At 37.6% G+C, this 27,875-nt stretch overlaps 1 protein-coding gene across 7 annotated transcripts in view; it reads left to right on the top strand.

Moving 5' to 3' along the window:
• The window catches only part of ANK2 (ankyrin 2), a 347,429-nt gene that overhangs the window by 208,008 nt on the left and 111,546 nt on the right, over positions 1-27,875 (top strand). For 5 of the 7 annotated variants that reach the window (XM_021394060.1, XM_021394064.1, XM_021394059.1 and 2 more), the window contains 5 exons: positions 6,898-6,996; positions 8,050-8,148; positions 22,412-22,510; positions 26,156-26,341; positions 26,820-26,843. In XM_021394060.1, the coding sequence (XP_021249735.1) occupies positions 6,898-6,996; positions 8,050-8,148; positions 22,412-22,510; positions 26,156-26,341; positions 26,820-26,843 (507 nt within the window). The remainder of the gene's footprint in view (positions 1-6,897; positions 6,997-8,049; positions 8,149-22,411; positions 22,511-26,155; positions 26,342-26,819; positions 26,844-27,875) is intronic. The other 2 variants (XM_021394063.1, XM_021394065.1) reach the window with 1 other exon arrangement.

Here is a 27,875-nt window from a genome sequence, read left to right as displayed (position 1 = left end):
GCGACTATCTCTTAACTCTTAGTCAGATTTGATCAAAATGACCGCAAACTAGAAAATGCGTAGAAATTTTGGAAGTAAAAATGCTTTTAAAATTTGTCTTTAAATAAATAAATAAAACCAGTAAATCATTCAGTAGGAATTTCATTTTTGCTGCATATGTAATCTGTGCCTCATGAGATGGATAAAATTTCAGTGCCCCAAGTGAATAGAAACTTCAGTGAATGCTACTTTCATAGCTTACAGCATCAGGTTCAGCTGTAAGAGCTATAAGGAGGAAGCCTTCACCTGGTAAAAAGAAACAGGTATTCAGGGAAGTTTGGAAGGAGGGGAAAAGACTGAACATGCTGCTCTTAACTTCTGTCAGAATACCCTCATAGTTCTCTGGTACTACGCATGTACACATTGATCCCAAAGGCCCTGTCTCAGACTTAAGCTGCCTAGCACACAGTTTACTTGTGGCATCATTCTAAAGCAAGCAAACAAGAAACACAACTCTTCTTCAGTAGCTCATGGCACAGAGTTGGTGTTACTTCAGGAACTTTCACCCAGAAAACAATAACATGTGCACGCAAGCTGTGTCTTTGGGTCCAGTGCACCACATGGGACAAGGAGAAGGCTGTGAGCCTGTGGTGCAGTGGTGGAGCTGCTCTGGGGAGACCTTGTGCTGACAGTAGCACATCAGCTTCGCTGACAGGAATTTGAGGTGTGAGGGATGGGCTTCTAAAGTTTCTTGATATTCATGGATTTTTCAAATCCTTAAGTCTCTAACGAATTAGCTACATGTTCAGTGTTAAATCCAATTTAATTTAAGAGTGCAGCAAAGTGCTAGTCTGAAGAAGGCCGTTTTCCTGAGCTGCAGCTTTGTACTATCCAAATGATGTCTGTACCACCAAGAAAGCCTCAGTACAATTCATTGCTCCTTTCTGATACATACCGGCATTCAAACTAGAAAAAATACACTTAAAAAAAAATTATTATTGCTCTTGGAGAATGTCAGATAATGCTGGCTATGATGTAAAATGTCAGAACTAATTAAAAAAGCCCACAGCTGTGGCCACTGTTTATTTTTGGAAAAGAGTAGATGGAAGAATAAGAAAAGAAATAATCTAAAATATTTTGAGATGTTATCTTCCCTGCCGAAGAATAGCTGCTAATGATTAAGCAGTGTGTGTCAAATGGAAGTTCAAATATGAAAGTGAGAGAGATTCCATTGCTGTCAGCGTAAGGGAACTTAATGACAAACAGGAAAAGAACTGGAGCTTTACATGTGCTATTTATTGAAAACATACAGAGAGAATCTTGTCCTGCTCTCTGTAAGAAAGTTTCTATTAAAAAAATACTGTCCAGAAAGTACCTGCTGTGTTATAGGGGACAGAATCTGGCAAAGTTCGAGTTGCCCATACAGGAGAGAGTAAATCTATACTATGTTTCTCAAAACTACTCTCACAAATATTTTAAATGCATCCAACAATTTTATGGCTTGATAATAAACAGCAATATTATCAAAAAGGCTCATACACAAGACAGAACATGCTTACTGTGATAATCACTTGGGAACATTAAAAGGTTTTCAGTTTTTCTAGTGTTCATTTTCTTCTACTTGCTGTGTGAGAAGCATGACTAGGGGTGCTGCAGATTCATCTTCTGTGGGAAGTGCTTCCCTTCTGCAGATCGCTGCCAAAGTTCCTCTTTCATGAATGCACATTAACAATATTGTGCAAAGCAAGTACTTCTTATAAATTGATACCACAAAGGTGAAATCAGAGCCAGATAACTGCAAGCAGAATCCATAAATGGAGAAGAACAGATGCTCCGTAATTTCTTAGTGTCTTGAAACAGGTAGTGTTCCTGGATGGTAGGTTATACCACCACCAACTTTTAGGATCTGTGGTTTTTCAGTGTAGTTAAGATCAAAGCTGGATTTATACCTGTCTTTATTAGGGTTAAAAAAAAAAAAAAAAGGCTGACGGTAGCAAAAAAGTAAAATCTCATACTGACTTGATTTTATTCAGTAAATAATATCACCTGATGTCTGAGTAAACTCAGGAATTTTCTAGAATATGTGAAGTGTTTTGAGCTCCTGACAAGCAGTGCAGAATAGAAAAAGCAATCCCTTCAGATTCATGAATAAAAAAAGGTCTGATTTGGATTACCTGAGCCACTGTAAGCCGGGCAAAACTTCTCTCTGTGCACTAGATAAATGTGCTTTCCCTGAAGACATTGATCGTTCTCTGGATCTTTCCAAGGCTCAGTGGTGAGCCTCCTACCTTGTCAAAACTAGAAAGCACAGTTTCTTAACCTTTTCCATCCATTGAGCACGTACAGGTATTTTAGCTTCTTGGGATCTCCAGTTCTTGTACCACAGAAAAAATTCTCACAAAGATGTCTGTAGTAGATACTCTTAGCTTTCCATAACTAAGACCTTCAGCTTCCATTGATTAAGCATCCACTGTTCTATTTTAGGTTTTATTAGGAGTGCAGGCAGACTCCTCTTCTGGAGGACAGGGAATAAGGCATGGGAGCTGCTACTCCAGCCTCAGTTATTCCTCCTCCTTCAAGAGGTTTGAATGCTGCGTCTCCATGGTTGTGCCCCAGCTGTCTAAGGGGAATAGCTAACACATTGCACAAAACACAGGAAATGTAATTTATTTTTAAAGTGAGATATCTGCTTAATTGTTCAAACATTAAGCACTATGTTATCAGTTTTTTTTCTCAGGTTAATGCTATTTTAGATGCCAATTTAGTAAGCAATACATAACATTAAGAATAAGCTTTCCTGAACAGAGATAACACAAGAAGATGCTTTCTTCACTTTTAGCATTGCTTTTCAAACCCTAGATTTTTATTGAGATCTGTCTTTATAGATGACAAAAGTATTTTCCCAGTTTAACTCTTTCTAGAGTCTGATGGAATTTAATGCAGGGATTAGTTGTTAGTTAATTATGTTTTGTTGAATGCTAGTTCCAGTTCATGTCACATCAAATTATTGTGGATTTTCTTCCTTTGGCACCATCATTTATTCTGATATTTCTTCATTTCTGATGAGATTTAGAAATGTCTGTGGACAAAATTCCCTGGCTTTAAATAAAGTCTTTCAAATATCTAATTATTAGTATTTTATAGGATGAAAAACTGATAGACATTAGAAATCTGATTCCTTTAAAGCTATTTTCCATAGGTAGCTTAGGATTTGACTACCATTTCTTGTAAACATAGCAAGAAAAGTCAACTTGCTTCTGAAGTATTTGAATCAACACTCAAAATGTTGACTAGGTAAATGAACTATAATTTTGTAGTATTAAATACATATTTAATGCATACATAAAGCCCGTTTACTTTGGTATTCCTAGATCTAACAGAAATTAGACCCACAAATCTGACAAGACTAAGAGGTTATCAGCTGTCTCCTGTGTTTTGAAAGACAATTGGTAGTCCAAAATGCAAGGTACCATAGTGTTACCATCCCTTGTCTTTGAAGTTTGTCCGTTTTCACAGTATTAAAAATGGCTTCTTGGAAGGAAATACTTATAATGGGTTTTGACATTTGTTTTGATTAAGTCTTCTATTTTCACAAGGAGTGTACGCAGAGTCTGATACCTAGAACAGAGGAGAGCTTTTTAAAATTTTTTTGGCTTTTGCTCTCATTTTGTTGGCTTCTTTATAATTTTGTTTTTACTGCTTTAGTTTCAGTGAGACAAAGCACCAGCTATTAATTACTCTGTTATTTAGTCCGAATGGAAAGCTGCTAACACTCCCACTAGTGCTAACTATAGACTTAAGTAGCACTGTAGTCATAATGAGGTCGATAATATCACATGTTGTTAACTTAGGTTAATTCGTTTTTGTGAATTCGTAAGCTACAAAGTAATATAAAAGGAGGATTTTCATAATCTGAAATTATTTTTTCTTCTTTTACCACTCTTTTTTATCTCTTTGTGATATTTTTGGAAAAAACTTCAGCAAACTTTTTGAGTGGAGAAATCGATGCTGAGCTCTGTAATGTGCCCTCTGCTAAATTGTTCTTGAAAAGGTGCTGACCACATGCGCTTCTCAGTTCCCCAAGAGATTTATTCAAAGGAGACTATTTGCAGCAACCTTAGACTGACACCTATTAAAAAAATGGAGAAAAGTATTTGACTTCAACAAAGGCAGCAATGCTGCCTGAGGATGCACGCAATGAGGATCTAGTCCTACTGCAACTCATTTCAAAGGCAAAAGTACTACGGAATTCCTTGGGTGATTTTCAGGCAATAGCAGTGAGACTTGGTGCCAGTCTGATGGGAAAAAAAGTGACTAGAATTCAGCTGGCTTAGAAAAGTTGACTAATGTTCCTTGGACCTTGAAAGAAATTCGGAAGCTTTTCTGTTTAGTGAAAATCTGAAGGATAACTCTACAGTATGTGCTGAGAGCAACAGTGGTGTATGTGCATGTTTGTAGTTCCCCATGGGATGTGAAATGCCAGAACCTTTAGCTCAGTGACAGAGGAGCAGAAGGACCAAGGGAATCAGACTCTGCCGGGAACAGCCAAGCTTGCAAGGCTTACCATTGTATTCTGAGAGTTAGAATTATAAACGAGCCTCTGAAAAAGGTAGTTATGGTGTATGTATACTTTGTGGGGAGAAGCAGTCTGAATGCCATACAATTTTGCTTAGCAGACAACTAATTTAATCTCCCCCCCACTCACAACTTTTTGGTAGGCATGGGAGAGAAAAGGGAAGTGTCAGAAACCTTTGTTTTTCTGAAATACAAGAATGCAGCTGACAGGAACGGAGGAGTTGTGTTGATTAAATCTGAGCTTCCATCATCATAAGTAGCAGAGATCAGCCTTGTGGGCTGGGAAATAATTACACCATTGGTGCTGATTACAGAGGAACAAAGCTTGCTTTAAGGCTTCAGTCCTGCTGGCCCTTTGCTTTCTTCTTACATGGTGCATGTTAAGTTAAAGCAGCAGCTTGTTCTCAGTGGTTTGCAGTCAGAGGCATGTGAGTTCACATAACTTGTGTAGGCTATGCAATGTTCCAGGTGCTGTCTGTTGTCTGTGGAATTCAGTTGGCTTGCAAAGAGTGAAAGAAGGCTGATACAGGTGGTAGAAATCCACTGTGTCCAACTGTAGGGTGTCAGAGTTACTGTTCATACTCTCATGGAAAGTGCTGATGACTGAACCTACTAGATTAGATATAAGAACAGGTCTTTGTACTCAAACAATGAGAAGAACACTGGGTATTGCTCAAAATACTATTTCGAAACTTTCAGCCGCTGCAGGCAGTAATTATGGTTATGTTATACTCAGCAGAGATTAAAAAACAAGGCAGATTAGAGCTGCCTGAAATGTTTTCAGTTTGCAAAAAATGTACTGACATTCGCAATCTTACTCGTCCTGATAATTGTGGCCAACCTCACCACATAAATTTCAACTAAAAATATATTCTTGATTCCAGGTATGGCACTACTGCCACTCTGGGGCATCGCAGCTCTGTGGTAGGAGTGTTCCTATGGAGCAGGAAGGATCTGGTTACTGCTGACCTCACTTTCATAATGGGATTTGAAACCACATTTCCCATTGACATTTACTAACTACCAGGCTGCATAAAGGTGTTCTTCTTCGTCGGGCAGCTTGTGTACATATCCTTCCTTCAGTTCCTTCGCTTTCCTCATTGCAGAAGTTGCACTTCTAAATTTGACCACAAACTCTGCCTATGTTGCGAACACGAATGTAGAATTAAATGGAATTTCTTCAGAAATGTGGCTGGATTGCTGTGCCTACAGCCATTGGACCAACTCCCATTAAATGCCTCCTGTGAAGTGCTAAGTGCTTTAAAATCCCACTGAGAATTATGAGCTTGAACTGCCTCTGAGGATGGACAAATAAGAGGCCAGAAAGCTACTTGATTATTTTATAATTTACATGACTACGAACTGCTGTGAGACAAGTATAAAAACTTACAGCAGTGCTAAACCTGCTGTAAGTTACTCAGATACCCGAGTATTGCTTATGATGCTTGCAATATGGAGAACAGCAGAATGCTTGAGGGCAATGGCAGTATCTGTTGCTGTCACCTGCCTGATGCACTGTGAAAAGTAACACAGGATTGTGAAAAATAGGTTGGCAATTCTATTACAACAGACTGTCATTTTATATTTTTCCCTTGGATGGAATGGAGATACTAGGAAGAGGAGGAAGATATAGTTTGCATGGACAGAATCAATACTAGATAAAGTATCCTATTTAACATGAAAAGGATTTAGCTTTAATTTCATTGTTAGGGTTTTTTTTGCTGTTGTTATTTAGAGTTCAAGGTTACAAACCTGCAAAGTTTAGTGAAAAAAAAAAACCAACAACACAGCAGATGGACTACTTTAAGGATCAGTATAATCTGGAAACCACCATCAGCAGCTGCTTTGGTATACTCGTGCTAGTAGTCTTCTAATTGATACCAGATATCTTAGAGGAAAGGGGGAGAGTGTAGGGTTCAGGACAAATGTATCAGCCTGGAGTTATCCTAATTCAGGGCACATTCTATGTAAATTTGGCCAAGTCTTGTGGTTTCTCTGTGATGGTAATACCTCAGTGGAGATAGATAAAGCTACAGTATGTAGAAGAATGTTATACATTCAAATTTTGAAATAATGGCCTCGACGGAGATACTCAGGGTATTTTCTGGATGAAAACATGGTTTGTTTTGATGTCTTTGTTGCTATGAGAAAAATGTTATTGGAGAAGCTTTGTCACAGAATGCCTTGGCTTAACTAACCAAGTCCAAAATATCTGACTTATGTAGGCAGTCAGCTCAGAGATGTAATAGTAGTCCAGCAACTAATCTTTTTATACCAGGGTAAGGTGGGAATGTGTATCTTCAGAACTGATATTTGTAATTAATATGGCCCTTGTGCTTACAGAATGGACTCAATGCTCTGCACCTGGCAGCTAAAGAAGGCCATGTGGGACTGGTACAAGAATTATTGGAAAGAGGGTCGGCTGTGGATTCTGCCACTAAGGTAATTTACATGTCTTTATGTTTACTCTCAAAAAGAACAAGTCAACTACATGGGAGAGGTTTAGAAAAAAAGTATTGAAGTATGAAAACAATAAGTACTTCACTTATATTTGTGGTGTTGCTTTGTATCGTGTGGGTCTGTGTTCTTGGCTGAGGCTCATCAGTAGTAAATGCAGAGGGAAACAACACTGTTTATACAATCTGTTTGCAGGGGAAACATTGTACAAGTTTTAGTGATGCCAATTTTTTCATTATTTCCAATCACAATTGCCCATTATGGAGAGTGAATATAGCTTAAGATGGTGTATTCTTTCAAATTTGTGAAAACTGATAAATGACTATATCATATCCAGAGCCTTTTTGCTCAAGGACACAGTGTAGAAAAAATTGTGTGAAAACTTTTTTTGCCTTCCACAGGCAGGCATGTGGGTATGTCCAAAGCATTCAGTCTGTAAGCTATTTGTCTATGAGTGGTAAATTCTTTGTGATGGGCCAGATTTCTTGGCTTGAATGATGAAATGTTTGATTCCTGTTGTCCAAGTAGACTGGTTTTGCATTCACTTACCACCACGGTGACCCCAGAACACTCTTTGCATAATGATTTCTGATGCATGGGGTCTCCATCAAGGTTGACAGTCAGATCTTCCTTTTGGGCATTGCACAGGAAAATCTCATTTCACATGTGCTTCATAGCTTGAATTTTAGGACTCCTTGGTTTCAGCAGCTTCCTCCTGGGCATTATTTCTGGAGCTGAATGCAAACTGTTAGCCCATACCAAACTTTACCTAGAAGTTTGTTCCAAATTCAAATCAAACTATATAATTTCACTCAATATTTACGTTGGAATGTTGGTGTTGCACAACCACTCCAGAAATCTTCATGTCTGCAGCTAACAATTCTATCCCCTGTGATGTTTATGGAACATCATGGAACTGTGAGGCAAAATTGTACTCAAAAATTGAAGGCCTGCATGGTAAATATTGTGAAAGAACTGCTGGTTGAAATGTTTCCTAAAGAAGGGTAATGTCTTTCATTTTTCCTCTCTTTTTAACAGAAAGGGAATACAGCCCTACACATTGCATCCTTAGCAGGACAAACTGAAGTTGTCAAAGTTTTGGTTAAGGAAGGAGCCAATATTAATGCACAGTCTCAGGTATTATACTATTTTCCCTTCTCTCTTCTAAAAGTTATTTGGTGAAATGTCTTTAGTAAAGTAGATCTGAGATGCCTGACAGAGATTCCAAATCTTTCCATTGTTGCCACACCTGAGGCATCAGTGAAGTTGAGCCTTACATGCAATTCACTGTTACGAAAGTAAAATGAAAGTAAATAATAACAAACTGAAGTTATGTACTCGTTGCATGATATGTAAACTCACATTTTTGTTGAATGAAATATTTTAACAATTCCTAGTGTCCTTTAATAAACTGTTTCAGAAATTCTTCAAAGTGTAAAAATATTCCAAGATATGTTTTTCTTAAATTTGGTATGCAGTAGTGGTGATCATAATTTCTCAAAGTCTTGATTTATAGAACTGCTTTTCATGGTTATTTGTTGGCTAAACATTTACAGATAACTCATTCAGCCTTCTGAAGTCATTCTTTCTATGATTAGCCAGCATTTAAAACAAATATTTAGAATGTACGTTTGAATTCAGGTAATTCACCTTGTCCTGGCTGGCAAGCTGACTACAAAAGAGCCCTACTTTTTTGCACTGAGATGAAGCTTGTGTGCTCTTCCAAGATGTACCAGACAAGAAGGAGATGCTGCAGAGACTGACCAATGGTCAGTTCTTCTCTCCTCAGTCTGGGCAAGGCTGTAGTGGCAGCTGTCTCCTTGTTGTGATTTCAGAGCTGTAAACAGCATGTACTTGATTTGCAGGGAACAGCATACTGCAAAGTAGCTAGATGACTGTTTCTTTTCCTAGCTAACTGTTCCCAATTCCTCTGTCCTTCCAAACAGACATCATATCTATCACCATAGAGCAGTCGGTCAAATTATCTTAATGCATCTTTAAGTTGCATGTTGTTTTCTCTATTTACAGTTAGGAAGAATTTACCAAATAAATTGTTTGATTGTTTGTAAATTCTCCTATGATAACTATCTGTACCTGTAGAGAAATGAACAGATGGTGTAGATAAGGACTATGCTTGATACAGAAACTGCCATCTTTATTCCAGCAATATCTTTCTAAAGCATCTAGTCTGCTTGTGATATTCTCAGAAATAAATAATTGCACTAACAGTGTTCCAGTCAAGTTTGAGTGCGTCACTCAATGACTGTAAATAACATTTTTGCAGTTATGCTGTAAGGAGAAAAACAAGTCACAATTCAGAGGTAGATTAATTTTAGATGGAATTTTCTTAGAACTTACTGTGTATAGGCTAGATAGTGACCCTTAGCATAATCTTTCTGGGATTCATGAGCAGAACAAGAGTAACAAGTAATCTTATTGAACAATGTAGTTAGACACTACCTTGGTTGAAGAGAAATTCAAGAAACAAAGCTAGACCCATATACAATGCTTTTCTCAATCCTATTCTGTCGAGCATTCTCTTACCAGTAAGAATGAAAATACGGACAGGTTTCTGAAAGGACTTGATATGTTGGAGTCCATCTTAAGTCTTGCTAGCCCAGACCTAGGAACCTGCTTTTTTTTCTTCTTTATTTCCTGTGTGATACTATCATGTAAAGTAAATAGAGGCCAGTACGAGTATGTCAATACCTTCATTACACTTCAGTCCAAGACACTCTCTCTCTGCATTTTTAAAAGTTTATTCCACTTTTTGCTCAAAAGCCTTTGTTAAAGAGTTCCCTCAGGACAAGCAATGATCAATTGCTCCCCATCCTCTACTTCCATTAAAGAAAACGAATGCTGTAATTCCATTGCTGAAAAATGTGGCAAAATCCTTTCATAATGAACTAATTGAATGAGTCTTGCGTATATTTTTCAGCCTTCTCATTGTATAAGAAGATAAACTGATGTATTTAATGTTAGGATTTTGAGTAAAGTAAGAGAACTCATGGTAAAAATGGTAACTGTTGTGAAGAATAATTCCTCAAAAAGTCTTCATGGGGGTTTTTCTTTACACTCGAAAAAGAAATATGTTTTTTTCAAAATATGAAAAAATGAAATCCTGCTAGAATTGGAAATTGTTTTCACAGGTATTTTGTATGCTATTCTAGTTTTTAAAGACATTTATTATTAGCACTGAATGTTCTACAGAATGGATGCAGACTGGTTAGCAGGCATTTGCTACTTGAATTACCACTCAAGTGGGATTCATTCAGCAGATAATGACACATTTAGAAAATGACAGTGGTCAACCTGGCATAAGCTCTTGTTTCCTGCCTACTGAAACCTGCATCTACATGACAGGAGTTACTTTTCAGAATAATGTGGGAAGGATGTGTTGTTACCAAGATACTCCACAAAACATTTGCAAGGGGAGACATTTTTATGTATAAGAGAATGCAATCTGAAGGGAAATCCTAAAAGACAAATGTAGAGTTGTCATTAATCAATAAAGACGAAGTGAAGGACTTTGTTAGTGTTTATAAAATGATAACATATTTTAAATAAAGAGTCATAGCATTTAAGGCAAATAATTCAGTTTTATTTACTGTGGGTTCTTTGCCTGTAAATTTGTAGAGGCCTGGTAGACCATTACCATCTCTAGTGGTTCGTTATTTTTCTCTGCTTGGGGAAGTATATGCAGAGGAGTAATGAGAGAGTTCTGGTGAAACTCCTGGTTCATATTCTGCAATGACTTGCTGTCTTGCTGTGAGTTCTCGATTCCGGGTAAATATAATGAATGCTGCTGGCACCTGTTGTCTAAGCAGTTCACCTTGTAGCTGCTGGAAGATGATGTAAATAGCAATAGTGGGCCTGTACAAGAATGATGTCACCTGATGGATTGTTCCCCACTGCTGCTCACTAGTTGCTTCCAGGCAGAACAAATTCTACTGTGATATATCTTGTTCTGGATTTATGCCATATTGTCTTCATTTAAAAGGTCTCATTCACTTGAATTGGAGAGTGAGTCCTTAATGCAGATCCAGCTTGCAGACCTTTTGGTTGTATCTTCGTGACCTGCTGCCATTTTGCAGAAGGATAGATTACAGTTGCTTGAGGAGCTCCAGTCTGGGCAGGCTGAGAGCTCTTTCTGTGCCTCCCAGTCAGCCACAGCAATCCTGACAGAGCTGCTGCTGCCATTCCCAAGGTCTCTATGCCAACAATTTCTTCATTGAGCCTTCCTGGCTTGGTGTTCCAATCCCTGCTCCCAGTAAGAGCAGCTATTGCTTCGGCCAAGAATCTCCAGGGGAGGGTGTCCCTGGTATGAACCATTCCTTCATACAGTTTCCTGACAATGGCACTGTCCGTAGCATGACAGAAAATGATTGTGCGTGGAGAGAGTTGCATGGCCTAGATCTGTCAACTTGGTAGGTGTTGGATGCAATTGGGTAATATCTGTTGACAGCATTCAGCATTTTGAATACTATTTACATGTGTGTTTTCACATACGTATTGCCATGTAGCTAGTAATTTGAATACAAATGAACAGATGTTGCTTGTGTTACGGGTGGATAGGATGTATGGTTTTGATCGGAGCTCTGAGCAGACTTATAAGAATTTGCTTCTAATGCTGATTTGCCAGAAACTTCTCATGGAAGATTAAATTAAAAAGTCATTTCTCTGTGTCTCCAGGCTCTGTGAAGATAAGAAGGTTGCCTGATTTCATAGTCATGTTCAAGAATCATGTGCATCATAGAGAGTAAATTTTAAAATAAAAACAAGAAAAGCAGAATTCAAAGCTAATAAAAACATAAAAAATGTTAAAATATCAAAAATGATTCAAGCATATGTAACTACAGCTGGTTGAAAAAGAAAAATAGGAAGTTATATAGAAAAAGGAAAAGAGAATTCAAGCATTCAAATTTCAAGAATTCAATTTTCTTCAGGCATACTCAAATTCTTTATATATTTATAGATCTATATTTTGGTCAGGAAATATGTCATGGGTTAAAAGATTAAGGAAAACAAAAATCTTAATAGGAAAGGGCTTAATTAAGAATTTCTTAAGTGAATAAAAACAGAAAGGTATTGAATAAAAACCTGAGAAATAGGCTGAAAGGCTCAGTTGCTCCTTCTTACATTTTCTCCCACTTCCATTTTAAAAAATAGATGTTATATTATCACTCTTAAATCTTTTAAGAACAGTTGTTGGTATTGAGAGTGTATTAAATCCTCTCCATGGTATCCCTGTTATTCACACTTTATTATTTTTTTTAGGCCCCTGCTGAATGCTATTTGGTGGTAGCGATTTAATGCCAGTGAAGTTACTCAGGTTGCTCCATAACTTCCTCTTTAAAGAACCTGGTATCTGTCAAGGTCATTCTCATTTCCAGTGATGAAAATTTGCCATGGTGACAAAATTTCTACACTGATCATAAACTGATGGATAAGAGAGTATTCTAACCACGGATTTTTTCAACTCACTGTTTTCTTTTCCTTTTTCCAGTTAAATTGCATAAAAACACTGGTCTTTACCAAAGCTGACATTTCAAATACCACACTAATTTTCCTGTTCCTAGTGACAGCAGTATAACAGAATTATCTCAGAAAAGGCTATTTAAAAACATTGCAACCACTGAGATTACAAACCCCATCTGTGCTGAGACTGTTAAACATTCAGGACTTTGATTTTATGGATTTTGTTTTTTATTAGATTACTTTGCCTTGCCCTTGTTTTATGTTGGCCTTCAGAGCCATTATTTTCTTCCTCTTCCTATTTTTTACAAGTCTGTTCCTTTTGAGTTAATACGTCACCACATCTATTTTTAGAAAAGTAATTTCTATTTTGATACAAAACCTAATTGCGCAGTGATTACTAATTGAATGACTCCACTTTCACCTGCAAGCATATCATTTGAGAGCTGACATCTTCCGTGTGTATGTTTGAAGGAAATGCTGAAATGAGGGCAAATCCAGAAATGACCACAGGAATCTGGAATTTACTGGTCCTTTTCAGCACACCAGCAATTATTTGGCTTGATTAATCACCTTTTGCTACAAATAATTCTTGAAAAAAAAACCCACATTCATGTAGTGAATATCCGTAAGACATCCATTTGGTTGACTGCTCATGGTTCAATGAGCAGATGTAGATATGCTTCATCATATCAAAAATTAATTTCTGCAATTTATTTTTTGATTTGTTTATGATTTTTGATCATGTATAGATCTGACTAAGCTACAGTCATTGACTATACAAAATCTTGTCTAGTGATTGGGTGGTAGAAAATATAATGTAAAGCGGGTAACAGATTTAATGCGGATTTATCAAATATGTGTTGGTTTAGTCCTGTCCTTTGAGCTGTGAATAAATTTTCTTGCAGAGTAGAACAAGCTCATCCATTGGCATGATAGGATCTTTAGCAATATTCACCTGTGTGGGTGATCTGCTAGATACCTCTAAATTTCAACAGAAAATTCAGACGAAGCCCTCAAGGGCTGTTGAAATGTTGCATTGTGCAGAACAAGGTAAGTGGCTGTGGCCACTCATCACTCTCTATTAGACACACACATATGCTTTTGTCTGGCCCACAGATGGATCATTTATTTACTTATTTTCAGTTTTGCCTGTGCATTAGAACAGCAATACTCCAAAATCTTCCTCTCAGTAAATGTCTGTTTTTGCAATGTATGGAATTCTTGTGCCAATTTTTCGTCTTCTGCCCAGTTTGAAGTAATATCACCAGATTTAGTCAACCCAACCCTTCCCTTTGATGAATTCCTATTCCATTATTAGTTTCTCTTAAAGTTGGATTGTATCATCTGACTCATGTATAGGCATCACAGATGTCAGATAACTGGAATATTAATCTTCTAAATTTGATGACATTCTTATTGCAAAAATCTTAGTAACTGAGTCTCCCTGTAGACTGTCCTCTGTGGCAATAATGCTGAGATACTCTGACCACACAAACCATATCAAATGGATCTGTCCTGATCTTCCTCTGTTCTAAATAAAGTCAAAAAGATTAGCCTGATGTAAAGAGTTGTACCTCATAATATGAGGTGATTCAACAGATGTAAAATGATTGAGATATGAAGAGCTGAAATGTAAAAGATAAAACAAGTAAATAAAATTCACTCCTGTTTAGCAACTCTAAGGAAACTGTCATATCCTGGAGTCGTCTAAGAAACATAACTCTTCAATTTTAAAACTTCTACCTGAGCTTAGAAGGAAATGTGTTCTCTGTGAGATCCTAAGTTGTGCATTGACCACAGCTTCACTTAGGGGCCCTTGCAAAAGGAGGAGCCTACCTTTTAATCATCAGATTATTTAAAGTGACCCAGATACAGAAAGCAAGGATTAGATAAATCAGTCCTCCCCCAGGCTGATCTTGTTATTTAAAAGCCCTCTGGTTTCCTTTCCTCTATATCCTTCTCTAAGCTCATTGCAAACACATTAGCTGAGAAATATTTTTGTTTAAATTTGTCCCCATTAGGTTTGCCACTTCCTGTTTCAAAATAAAGGAGGAGTAGCTATCATGACCGTTGGAATATTCTCATCCAGACTATTCATCAGATTAAAGCAATCTGTAGAGCAGTACAGAATTTCCACCCTTAATATGGTTTCCCAGAAATGAGCGATAAGAGAGCTTGTTGAATGTCCATATTCAGTGTTACCAGTGAAGGGAGGATTTAGATGATTGTCAGAGAAGCGATCTGCTTGTCTCTCTCAGGATGTCCCAGGATTTTCTTTACCAGGGATTGCTCTTCCTGTGTTTTGCAGAGATAATCTTACCTTCAGAACGAACTGTATTTTGCAGAGTATTTGGTAGTCTGTTATGACAAAAGATTTTAATTCTACCAACTAGGCATTCTGCTTTTATGTCAGTATATTCAGAGAGACAGATTCTTAGCTAGCGTATATCAAGGGGAGTATTTTAGTTGCAGTTCAGCATTACTAATGAAATAAAGGATCAGGTCCATTTTCTCTTCACTGGAAAAAATTAGGAACTACCTTCAGGAGGACTATAAGGAGTTTGAGAGATGTAATACATTAAGCAATAATTTAAGAACAGTGAAATAACAGAGTTATTCATCTTTCAAGTTTCCACTGCCTGTCACTTACAGTGATGATCAGTGAATGGCGAACAACACTTATTCCTGATCTTGAGGTGTGATTTCCAACAACCAGGGAAGTAGAGTTGAGAAGCATGTCTGTGAATGCAAGACAGCAGTGATGCTTAAAGATTTGCAGGGAATTACAAGATAACAGAGTAAACGTAAGATAATGATAATTGGTATCAGAGCATTTATGTAGGACTCTTCCATTTCCCTAACAATTCATGTAATTAAGGGAAAAATAACCCTATGAGTATGACCCGTTCACGATGGTCCTCACAGCAGAAGCAGTGCGCTGATCTAGAAATGCAGGATTGACTGGCTTTCTCTCAAGGATAATGTATCTGAATGTAGAGTTTGTGAGTGGAAAGCAAACCCCAAATGCTGATTTGGCAGACTGCTCACAATTCAAATGCAAAACTTCGCCTCCACTAAACTGTTGGGCCCTAAACCATGCCTGGTATCAATGTTATGTTTCCTGGTGCATGACTAATCTATTCTCTGCCCATTATTCTCCATCAGCTCGGTTCCTATTACAGGCTTCTTCTTGGTAAAAATGACACTTTCAAAGCAGAGAACATCTTGATTTCTGCCTGTCTTGTGTTTCAGTTGGTTGTTACTTTGCTGCTCCTGAGGAGAAAATTGTGATATTTGAAGCTCCTAAAAAATAATGCTTGTGCTTTTTACATTTGTCACATGAGCTAGAAAGTGGCTTACAGTACAGCACACTTCCCAGGAGGGGTGTTCTAGGAGCTGCAAGGTGGCAGATATATAGTGCTGCCTGAACTTGCACCCCAGCTGGAGTTTCAAAATAAAAATGCCCTCTGTAAAAGCCAAGAGGAGGACTTCATTAGGAAAAATTCCTTCTCCAAAAGACTGGTCAGGCACTGCCACAGGCTGCCCAAGTAAGAGGAAGAGTTACCCTCCCTGGAGGTGTTCAAGAACTGTGAAGGTGTGGCACTCAGGGGCATGGTTTAGTGGGCAGTATTGGTGGTAGGTGGATGGTTGGATGAGATGATGTTAGAGGTCTTTTCCAACCTTAATGATTCTGATTCTATGGTTGTGAAGCACTGTTAGGGTCACAGCAGTGCAGTCAGTGCAGGAAGACAAGAGATGAACAGAGCATGCGTTCCTCTTCAGTTTTTCTGTTTTGAGCCTGGTCTTCTCTCAGAACAAGGAATAAATCTTGAATTGAAATGTGCTTCTTTTTCCTGCCATCCGCCCTTAGAATCTCAATTTCATGCTTCTTGGAGATGGGCTTTTGATTCAACGGTTTTGAATCTTTCTCTGGAGTTACTCTCTTTCTCTTCACTGTATGGCAAAATAAGACTTTAAGGAATTTAAGACTTAAGTTCCTTAAATCTAGGAACATGAGATTAAATTGTATGTATTTCCCTTTTGGATATATTTGACAAAATATATTTATATATTTGGCAAAATTTGACAATTGCATATTTTCTTGAATATATAGATGCACTAGTTCAAATATTTGAGATTTTTTTCTTGAAAATATGGTTTGTATGACTGCTTTATGGAAAATTTATTTTAATGGAAAAGAAAGATGAAAGAAAATAAGTTGTAAAGTTGCCACATGCAGAGATTCTAATGGAAGGTAACAAAAAGAAAGAGACTTTAAAAATTTAAGTAGATACCTTGATCTATCCTTAATTCACCCTATTGGGCACAGAATATCTCCTGCTTAGATTATATTCTCTTATGAAGAGTTTATTTTTAGACTGGCTGAAAATAATACTCTGACCATAAAGCAGAACAAATTTCTCACAATTCTGGTATTGTCAGTTCTTTCATTAAGCTTGCTGCGACCAATTTCCTGGTATCATTCAAGATGTATGTTCTGAATTCAGTTTGCAGTGTTGCATTTACTTGTAACTCATGTATTTCATTGATTAAGTTTAATTAATTGCTTGAGTAGTTAGAGTAAAATCATGACAAGTTCTTTTCACTGAATCACAGAATGGATGGGGTTGGAAGGGACCTCTGGGTCCCTCTGGTCCAACCTCTGTCCCAGCAGGGCCACCCAGAACAGGGTGCTTAGGCCCATGTCCAGATGGCTGCTGAAGATCTCCAGGAGCAGACTCCACAGCCTCTGAGCAGCCTCTGCAAACAAATGTTTCAGCGCCAACACAGTAAAAAAAAAAAAAAAAAAGAGTGTTTCCTTGTGGTTCTGTGTTCCAGTTTGTGTGCCTTGCCTCTTTTTCCTTTGGTGCATAATGTCCTAATTGAGAGGGGAGAATAGCCTTTGCTTGGAGTGTTTATTTCCTCTCCTGTGGATGTTATCAGAGACCGAGAGAAATAGCTAGTGAAGGTAGAGTTACCTTCTTCTAACTGCTAAGATGGGATGTAGATGTCACAGGTTTGATTTAATGTCTGTGGAAGAATGAGGAAACAAGGGAGATTAATCGTATGTCACTGAATAAAGATTTAAATCAGGATCTTGCCATTTTTGTTTAAGTCAAGCAATATTCAGAAGAGTAGAAAAGTCCACTAACAGTTACTGTATTTTAAAGGTTTGAGCAGTGATCATGATCTTACTGTTCAAATGCTATGGCCGTTAATAAGAAGAATTTATTATCTGGGTGTGCTGTCTCATGACTAATCTAAGCTTGTCTCATCTTGTCTCATTCTTATCCTAACCTTTGTGCCAGTATCTCTCTCTTTTCGGAATGGCTTATGTTCTAAAAGTGGAAAAAGAAGGAGGCACAGGAAGAAAACTAGAATGAAACTCACAGAAGCTTCTCTCAAGTTAGATAAATTGCCAAGTCCTATGAAGGAAACAGGAGTAACCCAGAGAAAACCAGGCTTCTACTTGGGCAATATTTTGCTCACAGCATCCTTAAATGTCACTTGAGAAGTACCATTAGAGAATTGTAGTAATGGTTACAACGAAATGTCTAACTACTTTGGTTTTCACTTGTGACCTTGATTAATAACTATACATTTCCTTGATGTGAAGCAAAATTGGAGGATAAAAGATAATCAAGATCTCAACCCAAAAACCAATAGAGTAAGATGGAGAGGTAGGTGAGACGACTGGCCTAGGAAGGGCCGTGTGGGCTCCCTGCTTGGTTATTACATCTTGAAGAGTAACTAGGAGTGAGCATTTGCTCGATGTAAACAATTGTGTTAGATGTTAATTGTCTTGTCTTTCCTAGTAATTTCAGTCTTCTTTTAATATAGTCTTAAACAGTTCTTGGATGCTTTTAAAATAAAATAATTTATTTGAGTTTGTTAGCTGTTAAATCACAACTCTCATATGTCATCTTAAATGAGGCAAACTGAGGGAAAATATATCTCTGTTTTCTCTATTTCCCTCATTAACATGCATAAAGATAATATGTATATATATATATATGCATATATATGTATGGGGCTACATCTTGGTCTGTGTTGGCCAGTCATTCAAACAGAGTGGCTACTGAGCCCAATTTGGAAGATGTGTACTCCCAATCATTTGGTACTGTGCACAAAGAAACTGATTCCTTAAAAGCCTGCCCTAAAATACAGCTAAACTGTTTTTGTGGTTTTCTCAATAATAATCTCTTTTAATAATCTCTTTGGTTCTTTCAGACTGTGCTCTTCATTAGGGCTTGGGCAAAATTTAATGATACAAATTTGGAGTCATATAAAGACTCGCCAATTTGCATTATTAGCCAAAGAATCATTGAGAGCTACTCATTTTCTCAAATTAGCAAGTAAATAAGTGAATGTAGTAGAGAGAATGGGATATGAAATACACTCTACTTGCTTACTGTTAATTTCCCATAATAACTTTATATTGTAGCAGTAAACATTTTTCACTATGTGTTTGGGAGGATAATCAAATCTGAGTAGTCTGTCCTCACTACAAATACTCTGATGAAATCATTATTTGAAAGTGAATGTTATATGTCATCACAAAATAATTTCTATTTTTTGTATGATGCACAAAACCTAAACATGCAGACACAGCATAAGTACGCAGACAGGCTTTCAGAAAAACTAGAAGAAAGTGCATTTCTTTTCCCTGCCACATTTATTTACTATAGTCACTATTTTTACTTCAGTTCTGGAATGTGTTGATACAGTATGATCATAAGCTCAAGGAAGATTTATTGTAATAAAGATTTGTTCCCCTTCAAGGCCCAATAAAACTTCTGCATCCCATTTACATACTAATACAAGCAGGAGAGAGGTCATTTTCCTTTGCAATACATCCATGAAACATCATTAACCAGAATGTCTTGGATTCAGTAATAAAAACTTTGGGTAATGAAACAAAAGTCTAGGGTTTTCTTCAGTGTGCAGAGATCTGGCATCTAGAACTTTGAAATACCTGTAGAAGTAGAACAGAGAAACCAAGTATTGGTATGCAACTCCTTGAAACTAAAAAATGAAAAACAGGAAGGGAATCTTAGATTCAAGAAGTAAATAGAATGGAGGGAGGGATATGCTTTCATTTTGAGCATTTCCATTTAACTGCAGGTCTGTCTGAGAAAGAAACTTGTCATATAGGAGACAGACAGAAGAACAGGCACACCATAGCCTGTCAGAGAAACTGTGCTGAGTGTTAGGAGGCATGGAAGTCCTGGAGTCCAGGAGGCAAGTGAGAAGGAAGAGCTCCAGCAGGGCTAACAGGTTATCCCACTGGGTAGAGCTCTGCCAAGGAGGGCAGTAATGTTGGGAATCTCCTAAAACAGAAGTCTCTGGCCAAGAGCCAGAAGTGTTGAGATCGAGAACACCACAATTGGAAGCTCTGAAAGCAGTTCTTCACTGAGAAAGCAAACGTCACCCTGACAGTGGAAAAAATCAGGCTTGACCTTGCCAGGGGATAAATTCAAAGGAAGCTTTTCAGTATGTGTGATGTAGGCAGTATTGCAAATAAAACTCAGCATGTTTCCAAAATAAGAGAGCTTTTAAGAAAATATATATGGTGGTTTTACACTATAAATAAAGTTTTAAGGGAAAAAAAGAGGCTATGATTATATGTAGGCAAGAATTTCTTTACACACATTTGCTGTAGTTACAGGTATGACTATAGCACATTAGGAGAATATACTTGATGTAGTGGGCAGTATCTATATCAGTGTTGGGACTGGGTGGGAAAGCATGTAGTATTTGTAAATGATCATGAAATCATACATGTACCATGTATGGTGTACTAATCCAAGGTTTATTGTCCTGATCATGTTCCAGAAATAAGCTTTCAATCAAATTGATTTACTTTGGCTTGAAAATTCTCGTATTCTCCACATATATGAGTGCGGATATGATCCTTGTATTCATCCATACAGTATTCAATGTTAGAAGTATTTTGCAAAATGCATGAGCCATTTAAAAAATTCTACATTATACTTCAGTATTAAAATATTAAGTGTGGAAAATTATTGCTAGCTATAGCTAATCAGTTGCTAGTAGGTTCTTTCCAGTGTTAGAAGGAAAACTAAAAAAGCGAGCCAGCTTGGTTACCTGCAGTTTTCTCAGCACTGTGCTGTCCTAGTGCAATTGAAAACAAACAAATCTGTTCCTAATTCCTACTGCCAGCTCACTCCCTCAGCTTGGCAGTCCTCTGCACCCAGACTTGCTGGCCTCTCTGCCACCAGGATGGACATGGAAGAGGCTGTCTTGTGTTCCTCCTTTGTGCCTCCGGCTTACTGCCTGTAATCTGGGGGCAGGAGAGTTGCTCATCAAAATGCAATTGACGTTGCTGTTAAGGGGCTTTTCTTGATGTCTAACCTGAATTTTTTTTGCTGTAATCTTAGTAAATTGCGCACTTTTCTATTTGTTTTAGCATCATCAACATGCAGAACAGATTTTTCCCTTCCTCTTTGAATAACATTATCTTTTTCCCTTCAGTTTTCTGTTTCTAGACTAAATAACACCAATTACGACAACGACAGTTTTCTTAAAGAAAAATAACTTCCCCAGAGGGAAGTATTTTAGTTTTTGCAATAGCGCAGTGATTGTATTACAGCAGAGTGAGCTCAGTGACCATCTGGTAGTCCACTGTGACCTTCAAGTCCTTCTCTTCAAAATTCTCTTCTAAATCATTGTTCCCTGTTTGCCCGGTTTGCTAACCCTGCCAAAGCACAGAAACTAGCATTCATCTTTGTTACGCTACATGTCCATCCCTTTTCTCCAAGGTAATGGGAACCTTTCAAATTACATTCGTCTTCTGTGGTGTGCTTGCAGAACACCTTGTTCATGCTGTGTGTAACTCTAGTAAAAGCATTCAGTTCCATCCTCCAAGTAATTCCTGAGAATACCGGAAAATATCTGCCAGAGACAGACTCCCTGTGCAAAGCCGCTCAAAATGCACACCACAGTTTTGGCAATAAATTGCTCTTTACAGTTGTTAAGTGCAATTTTTTAACTGTATATGTCCCAAGATTGTTGATGGAAATGCTAGAATATTACACAAAGTCATATTAAAAGAGATGTACAACATATATGATACATGTCACATGCCATATGCAACATACATAACATTTATCTGAGTAATCTTCTACATTGGTAATGTAGAGGACAGCTGTAAAGACATTGGTTCTACAATCAACTGTATTACCTACTGACTGGAAAAAGAGATTTCATTTCATTTGGAAATTACTGCAGTGTTTCCATAGCCAGTTGGCTTCTCTGAAACAAAGTTCTTAGTTACTACAGTATTTGCATTAATTCTGATTAGAATGTGTTTGTAATGAATTTACATTTAGTTTGACTAACTTGCAAGTATTATCCAGAGTGGATTCTTGTAAGTAGACTAACTCACTGTGTGGTCCGAAAAGCAGCCCTTAATTTGCAAGGCTGAGTTTCTTTATGTTTGCAATGTTTTATATATTGCAGAATTTTATGTAATACGTTAAGGCTTTGTCATCTCTGCTCAGCATGTCATGAGATAGAGACTTGATGTTATCCAGAGGATGATGTCTTTGGTTAAGTTAATGTAATAAGGGGATGAAATTTTAACTTTTCTGTCATCTTTCATAAAATTTTATTGTCAGCTTCACCATCCCTGAGCCGTTGCCAGGAAGGTAATGAGTGCGTCCACTGCTTCCTGAAAATACATCAGAAGAAAATGAGTGTGAAAGTGTGTAGACTTTTGAGGTTTTAAATGACATGAAATATTATCATATTAAGTTAAAAATAGTTGTTCTACTTATATACTTGTAACACTTAAGTTAAAAAGCATAAATGCATTTTTAGCTGTATATTAATTTGGGCTTCAATATCATCGGTATATTCTGTTTCCTTACTACAGTATTTTCTCATATGTTCTCCCTAGAATGGTTTCACTCCATTATACATGGCAGCTCAAGAGAACCACATCGAAGTGGTGAAATATCTCCTGGAGAATGGAGCCAACCAAAGCACAGCTACTGAGGTGACTTATATTGTTCTTTTTTTTACACCCCTCTTATTTTCCTTTGCCTTTATATTCAGATCACTTGGAAGATTTCCAGATGGAGTATTTTAAGAGCTTTCACTCATTGATTTAACTGAGTTGTATTTATGGATCTTACCCTTTTTTTTTTTTTTTTTTTTTTACAAAAACATTAGACAGACAAACTGTTATGGAAACTGTGAGAATTCAAAGGATGAAATCTAGCCTGAATTATTTGGCAGCAAAACATCCACTGACTTTACTGAGCCCAGGATTTTCACCTTTAGATGTGCCCATTTCTCCTTTCAGCTTCTTGGATACATTTTTGAAAAATGAATGAGACTTTGAAAAGAGTTCCCAAGGGATGTAGAAATTACAGGAGGCTAAGGTGGTCTCACTGAAATGGTATTGCCAGGTGAGTCAGGAGTGGATTGAACATAGGATAATCGAAGAGGTATAGCCTCCCCTTTGAACAGTCACTGTTACAGATTTACATCTCTGACAAATCCCATGAAAACTGAAGCATCTCAGAGTGCCACCATCTTTCTGCTGCTCCTCTATTTGCACAGTAACACTTGGGCAAAAATCAGTGAATAGAATTATTATAGCATGTATCTCCCAGTCTCGTTTGTAGAGGAAGAGGTCTCATGGGGAAGACAAATGACTAACGTGAATTGGATCAATGAGCTGACCAGGCAATGTGCTGTTTTATCCTCACATGGTTTACTTCTACCATCAAATCGCGTGGGTATAAATGCACAGAGAGATGGTATTCATTGCTAGGATCTGGATTTCACTGCCTGCAGCAACTTTCAAGCGAGCGAAGCAGATGCCAGTGGAAGAGATGAGTCTCCATCTTAAGAGCTTCCTTTTGCAAATGAGAGGCTCTTGGGACAATGGAGGAAACTCTAGATAATGAAGACTGTGTTCCCTTGACTTCCTGTTGCTCTGCTTCTGCTAAATCTTCTTTTGTTCTCAGCTAAGAGCACAAGTGACCAGACTGTGCCACAAAGCCTACTGACTTTGTGTTTGATCTTTAGAAATGGATATGCAATGTGAAGTAGTAACAAGGAAGTTCCTCCTCTCTCAGAGGGCTTTTGCTTGCGGTTATTACTTTTCCCTAGTCTGTTCAGAAACTTACACATTCCAGATTACCTTAACGAATGGATAAATTCAAGGTGATGATGCATTTATGCTTGCTTTCCTTTTCATTAAACTGATCTGCCAGTGTTAACAGCTGCTTTACTATCCCTTCTTTCAATGGATACTGTACTATTTGATGACAGCTCCTAAAATAATCCTCTTGAGGCACTGTACACTGAGATCGCATTACACTGTAGCTTTCTGAAATATGAAGTCCTATGTGATCACCAGGCAACTTGGCAGAAACATGCCCTTTGTGACCAAGTCACAGGGGATCTTTCGCTCTCCCAGGGCCCAGCCTGGCTGCAGCATGCAGTCACCTGCTCTCAGTCCTTCACCGAATAACTTTTATTGACTGTGATCAGGAGCAGTGATCATTAGATTACAGGAACTGTGAAGATGGTGTGGTTACAATTAATGTGGCCTCTGCTTGAACACAGACATCAAGGCATCACGGGAACTTGTATGATTCTCTGATTTTGTAAAAAAAGGTAGGGGAGGAGAAAAGCCAACTGCCCCCACTCAGAACCTGAGTCCAAGTCTGTCATCTGTCATCGGAAAGGTCAGATCTCACTTTTGTGGCCTGAAAAGTAAAGCCTGTCTGTCCCCTTATCACTTACCTAGATAAGTTTTGGTTTCAGGCCTTGCACAGGTGGTAGCTTTAGTGATGTGAATATTACTGAAACCTGCATTCAGTAGAAGACTGAGCTGTGGTCTGCTTTCACATGTCTCTGAACTGAAGTCTTATGAATGGAACAAAGAAATGATACATTGATAAGGTAGGACAGCGTCAAAAGACTTTGGAAGGACTTTCTGTTTAACCTCAGAGACAGGCTGTTCTCACGTGAGGAGGTGGGGAAATGAAATACTTTCTCAGGGCTCCTGTTAGCCATGCTTCCTACAAGTAGTGGGAGAGAGAATGCAGAAATGGCAGTAGCTGCTCAGAGAAAGATGGAAGATAAAGTGGAACGAATCAAACGGTTGATCTTGTCTTTGAAGCTCTGAAACAGGCACTGCCTTTGGATGTATTTTATTCCCTCTATTTTACGTTTCCTTCACTCTTACATATGTATAGGTACAAAATCAGAGTCAGGATGATCTCAGTTTCACAGGGCCTTTAATCCAGGATTTGTTCTCATGTTTCCAGAGGCAAAAGGCAAATGCATTAAGCCATTTCAGCACCTAATGTAGCCCCAATCTCAGAATTATCTTTACAGTTCAGCTGTTTCATCAGCTGTTCACTACTTTTTATTTCACTGTACAGAATTTAATCTCTATTACAGAAAGAAACTATAAGAGTATAGCTACAGAGAGAAACTGTAAGAGTATAGCTGTTACAGCACACCTACCCACAGTTCAGTGCAAAAGGGAGTGAATATTATTAGTTTACTAGGGGAGAAAATTGCTTTGGCAATTCTTCAGATGCTTCTTTCAACATGTTAGCTCTCATTCCTTCCTGACTTGTCCTTTATTATTTTACATCTTTCTATTTTCCTATTCCCAGTCAGTTCTTTGTCTTTCCCATGCCTTTTACAGTGTGTCTATATTAGTTTGCTTAATCAATTTGGCCAACTCTTTAGATGTTACTTCTGATCTAGATACAGAAAACTTTGTTTTATTCCCTTCCCATTTCATGGCACTATTATTCACTGAGTTTTCTTGTCACAGACTCAGTTTGAGAGTTACACTGTTCCTTGTGGTTTAGCTGCCCTCCAGTTTAGCATGTGAACATAGCACATGTGCTTAGACAGCATGCAAGACCTGAGCTTTCAGTTTTATTGTTTTAGATTGTTTTATAGACAAGGTACTTGAGCAGGCGCTACTTCAGTTGAGATAGCAAGTTTTGAGCCTGTGATAAATTTTAAAGCATTGAGAGTCCAGGGCATGTGTGGTGGAGCAAGAAATTTTGAAAACAATTTTAAAACAAAGCTAAAAATACCAAGGAAAAATATAGAGATTTTTCTGATTTCCAGAAATAATGTTTTTCCACTTAGAATTGGAATAAATTACTAAATATTAGCTGACTTTTGTGACTTATAGGCTATATATAAATTAGAATGGGAAATAGAAGCAAATGCATCTGAAGATATGTTTTCTTTTCTCAGAAATGTCCAGAAACAGAATCCCTTTGTATTTTTCACATTGACCTCATTCAATGCTCTCTAACTTTTACAAAAATGTTGCTGAATTACACATTGTGGTCCATTTTATGACAAGTAATTAGGAAAGATACTGTAGAATGATCCTTTGCCTGTACTTAAACAAACAAACAAACAAACAAAACTTTGAAGTAAAAAAGCATTCTTCTGATGTGTATGAAGTCACATCTGGGTTAAAACGTTGTTCCTCTGATGCCATTTCACTGGTGTGCATTGTGGTGCTGAGGTAGAAAATGGCTGGTGATGTGCTTAGCATATTTGTGTGTGTGAACAGTACTGTGCAGTTCACTGAAGCTCTGTGTCCTTCATCTTAGTGAGTACATTTTGTTTTCTTCTCCTGCAGGATGGTTTCACTCCCTTAGCTGTTGCTCTGCAACAAGGACACAATCAAGCAGTGGCCATCCTGCTGGAAAATGACACCAAGGGGAAAGTGAGATTACCAGCTTTGCACATTGCTGCCAGAAAAGATGACACCAAATCAGCAGCACTCCTACTGCAGAACGACCACAATGCCGATGTGCAGTCCAAGGTAACATGATGCTGTCCTACAGGAAACAGGGCACTCGTGTGGCTGAGTGCCAATGGGGCAGCCAGCTTTTGCTTCCTTCGTCTTAAGGGTTAAAGGTAATTTCTTCTGTGGGGAAAGATGAATCGCTAGACCAGTATCACCAGTAATGTTTCTACTTCTGCTCTGTTTAGCAACACAGTAATTACAAGCTACACTTTTTTTTGCTTTTTTGTTTATATCTCTCATTTCAGTGATAACCAACTTTCTCATTTTATTTATAAACCAAAGAAATAGGAATGGAAGCAAAATCACTGCTTCCCTATCAAATAGGATACTGGTTTATTGCCTGTGGGAAGATAGGTTGTATATAATGTTAATGCATGCTTGAATGGCTTTTCCCATTATAACAGCGTAACTCATTTCAAAAAGCAACTTAGTTCTTGGTTTTGCAGCCAATCTTTAATATCTTTCCTCTTTTTCCCAAACCATGCTGCATCAGATGATGGTGAATAGGACGACTGAGGTACCGAGATAAAAAAATTTTAATTATTCTTTCTATTATTTATAATTATTTTCTCTGCTCTGTGACAATATTTCTTTATTATTTATCACTAAAAGTGAAGTTATGACTCTTTTTTAATCCATAGCACTTTGTCACTCAGCAAACCTGTTATTATTCATTCTTTCTCTTAGAACTTCTTTTTATATATGACTGTCACTGTATTAAGTAAACTTTTCAGGATTTGCATTCAGTTCAAAGAAATCTTAAGCGAGTAATGGAGCTAGAATACTGAAGGTGTTTTTCTAGCTCAATTAATTTAATTACAAAAATGCACTTGGCATAACTACATTAAGGTATCTGGCTCAGCCAGAAGCATGGTAAAATACATTTTTAGTAGAAAAAATAATTGAATCCTCCAAGGTAAAAAACTTGTTCAGAGCATCTTTTTATTTTTACCATTGCTCTTATTATGATCTTTTCAATAAAGTTTTCAGAAGTCCTTAAGAGATAACACATAATCAGTATTTACCTGCAGCAGATAATAGTACATTTTTTTACACTGATTGTGGAAGCAATGACTCTCTGAGCATGTCCGCTAAAAATGTTATGTCAGCTTGGCTAGAAATGCGATTTCTCCCTTGGTAATTATTGTCACATTTAGGAAAAAACAGTATTTCCAAGAACATAGTCATTATTTGAATCCTGCCTTTTAAATAATCATTTCTTTGTTAGACGAGGGAATGAATTTTGAATGCATGCATATGTGAATATGCTCCACTTCTGACGTGTGCACACATGAGCAAATTACTGTGAAGCAGGCTGCAATGGGAATTAAAATGGTGATGGCTTCTTGCTGGCATCTGCCTATGGACATGTTCTTCACTTACAGTAAATGTAAAACAGTTTACAGCTTTTTCGCTGGCCATTACATTACCTCTAAAAGTACCTTGTATTTGTCACAGGGCAAATTCATGTCCTGAGAAGTTGTATTAATACAGCATAAATTCACTGTATAACTTAATACAGTATTGTATTTGTGTGCCTGTATCCTTA

Source organism: Numida meleagris, chromosome 4, assembly GCF_002078875.1.
Source record: "Numida meleagris isolate 19003 breed g44 Domestic line chromosome 4, NumMel1.0, whole genome shotgun sequence".
Lineage (NCBI taxonomy): Eukaryota > Metazoa > Chordata > Aves > Galliformes > Numididae > Numida > Numida meleagris.
Note: the sequence above shows the minus strand (reverse complement) of the source record. Positions and strands in the feature narration are given on the sequence as shown.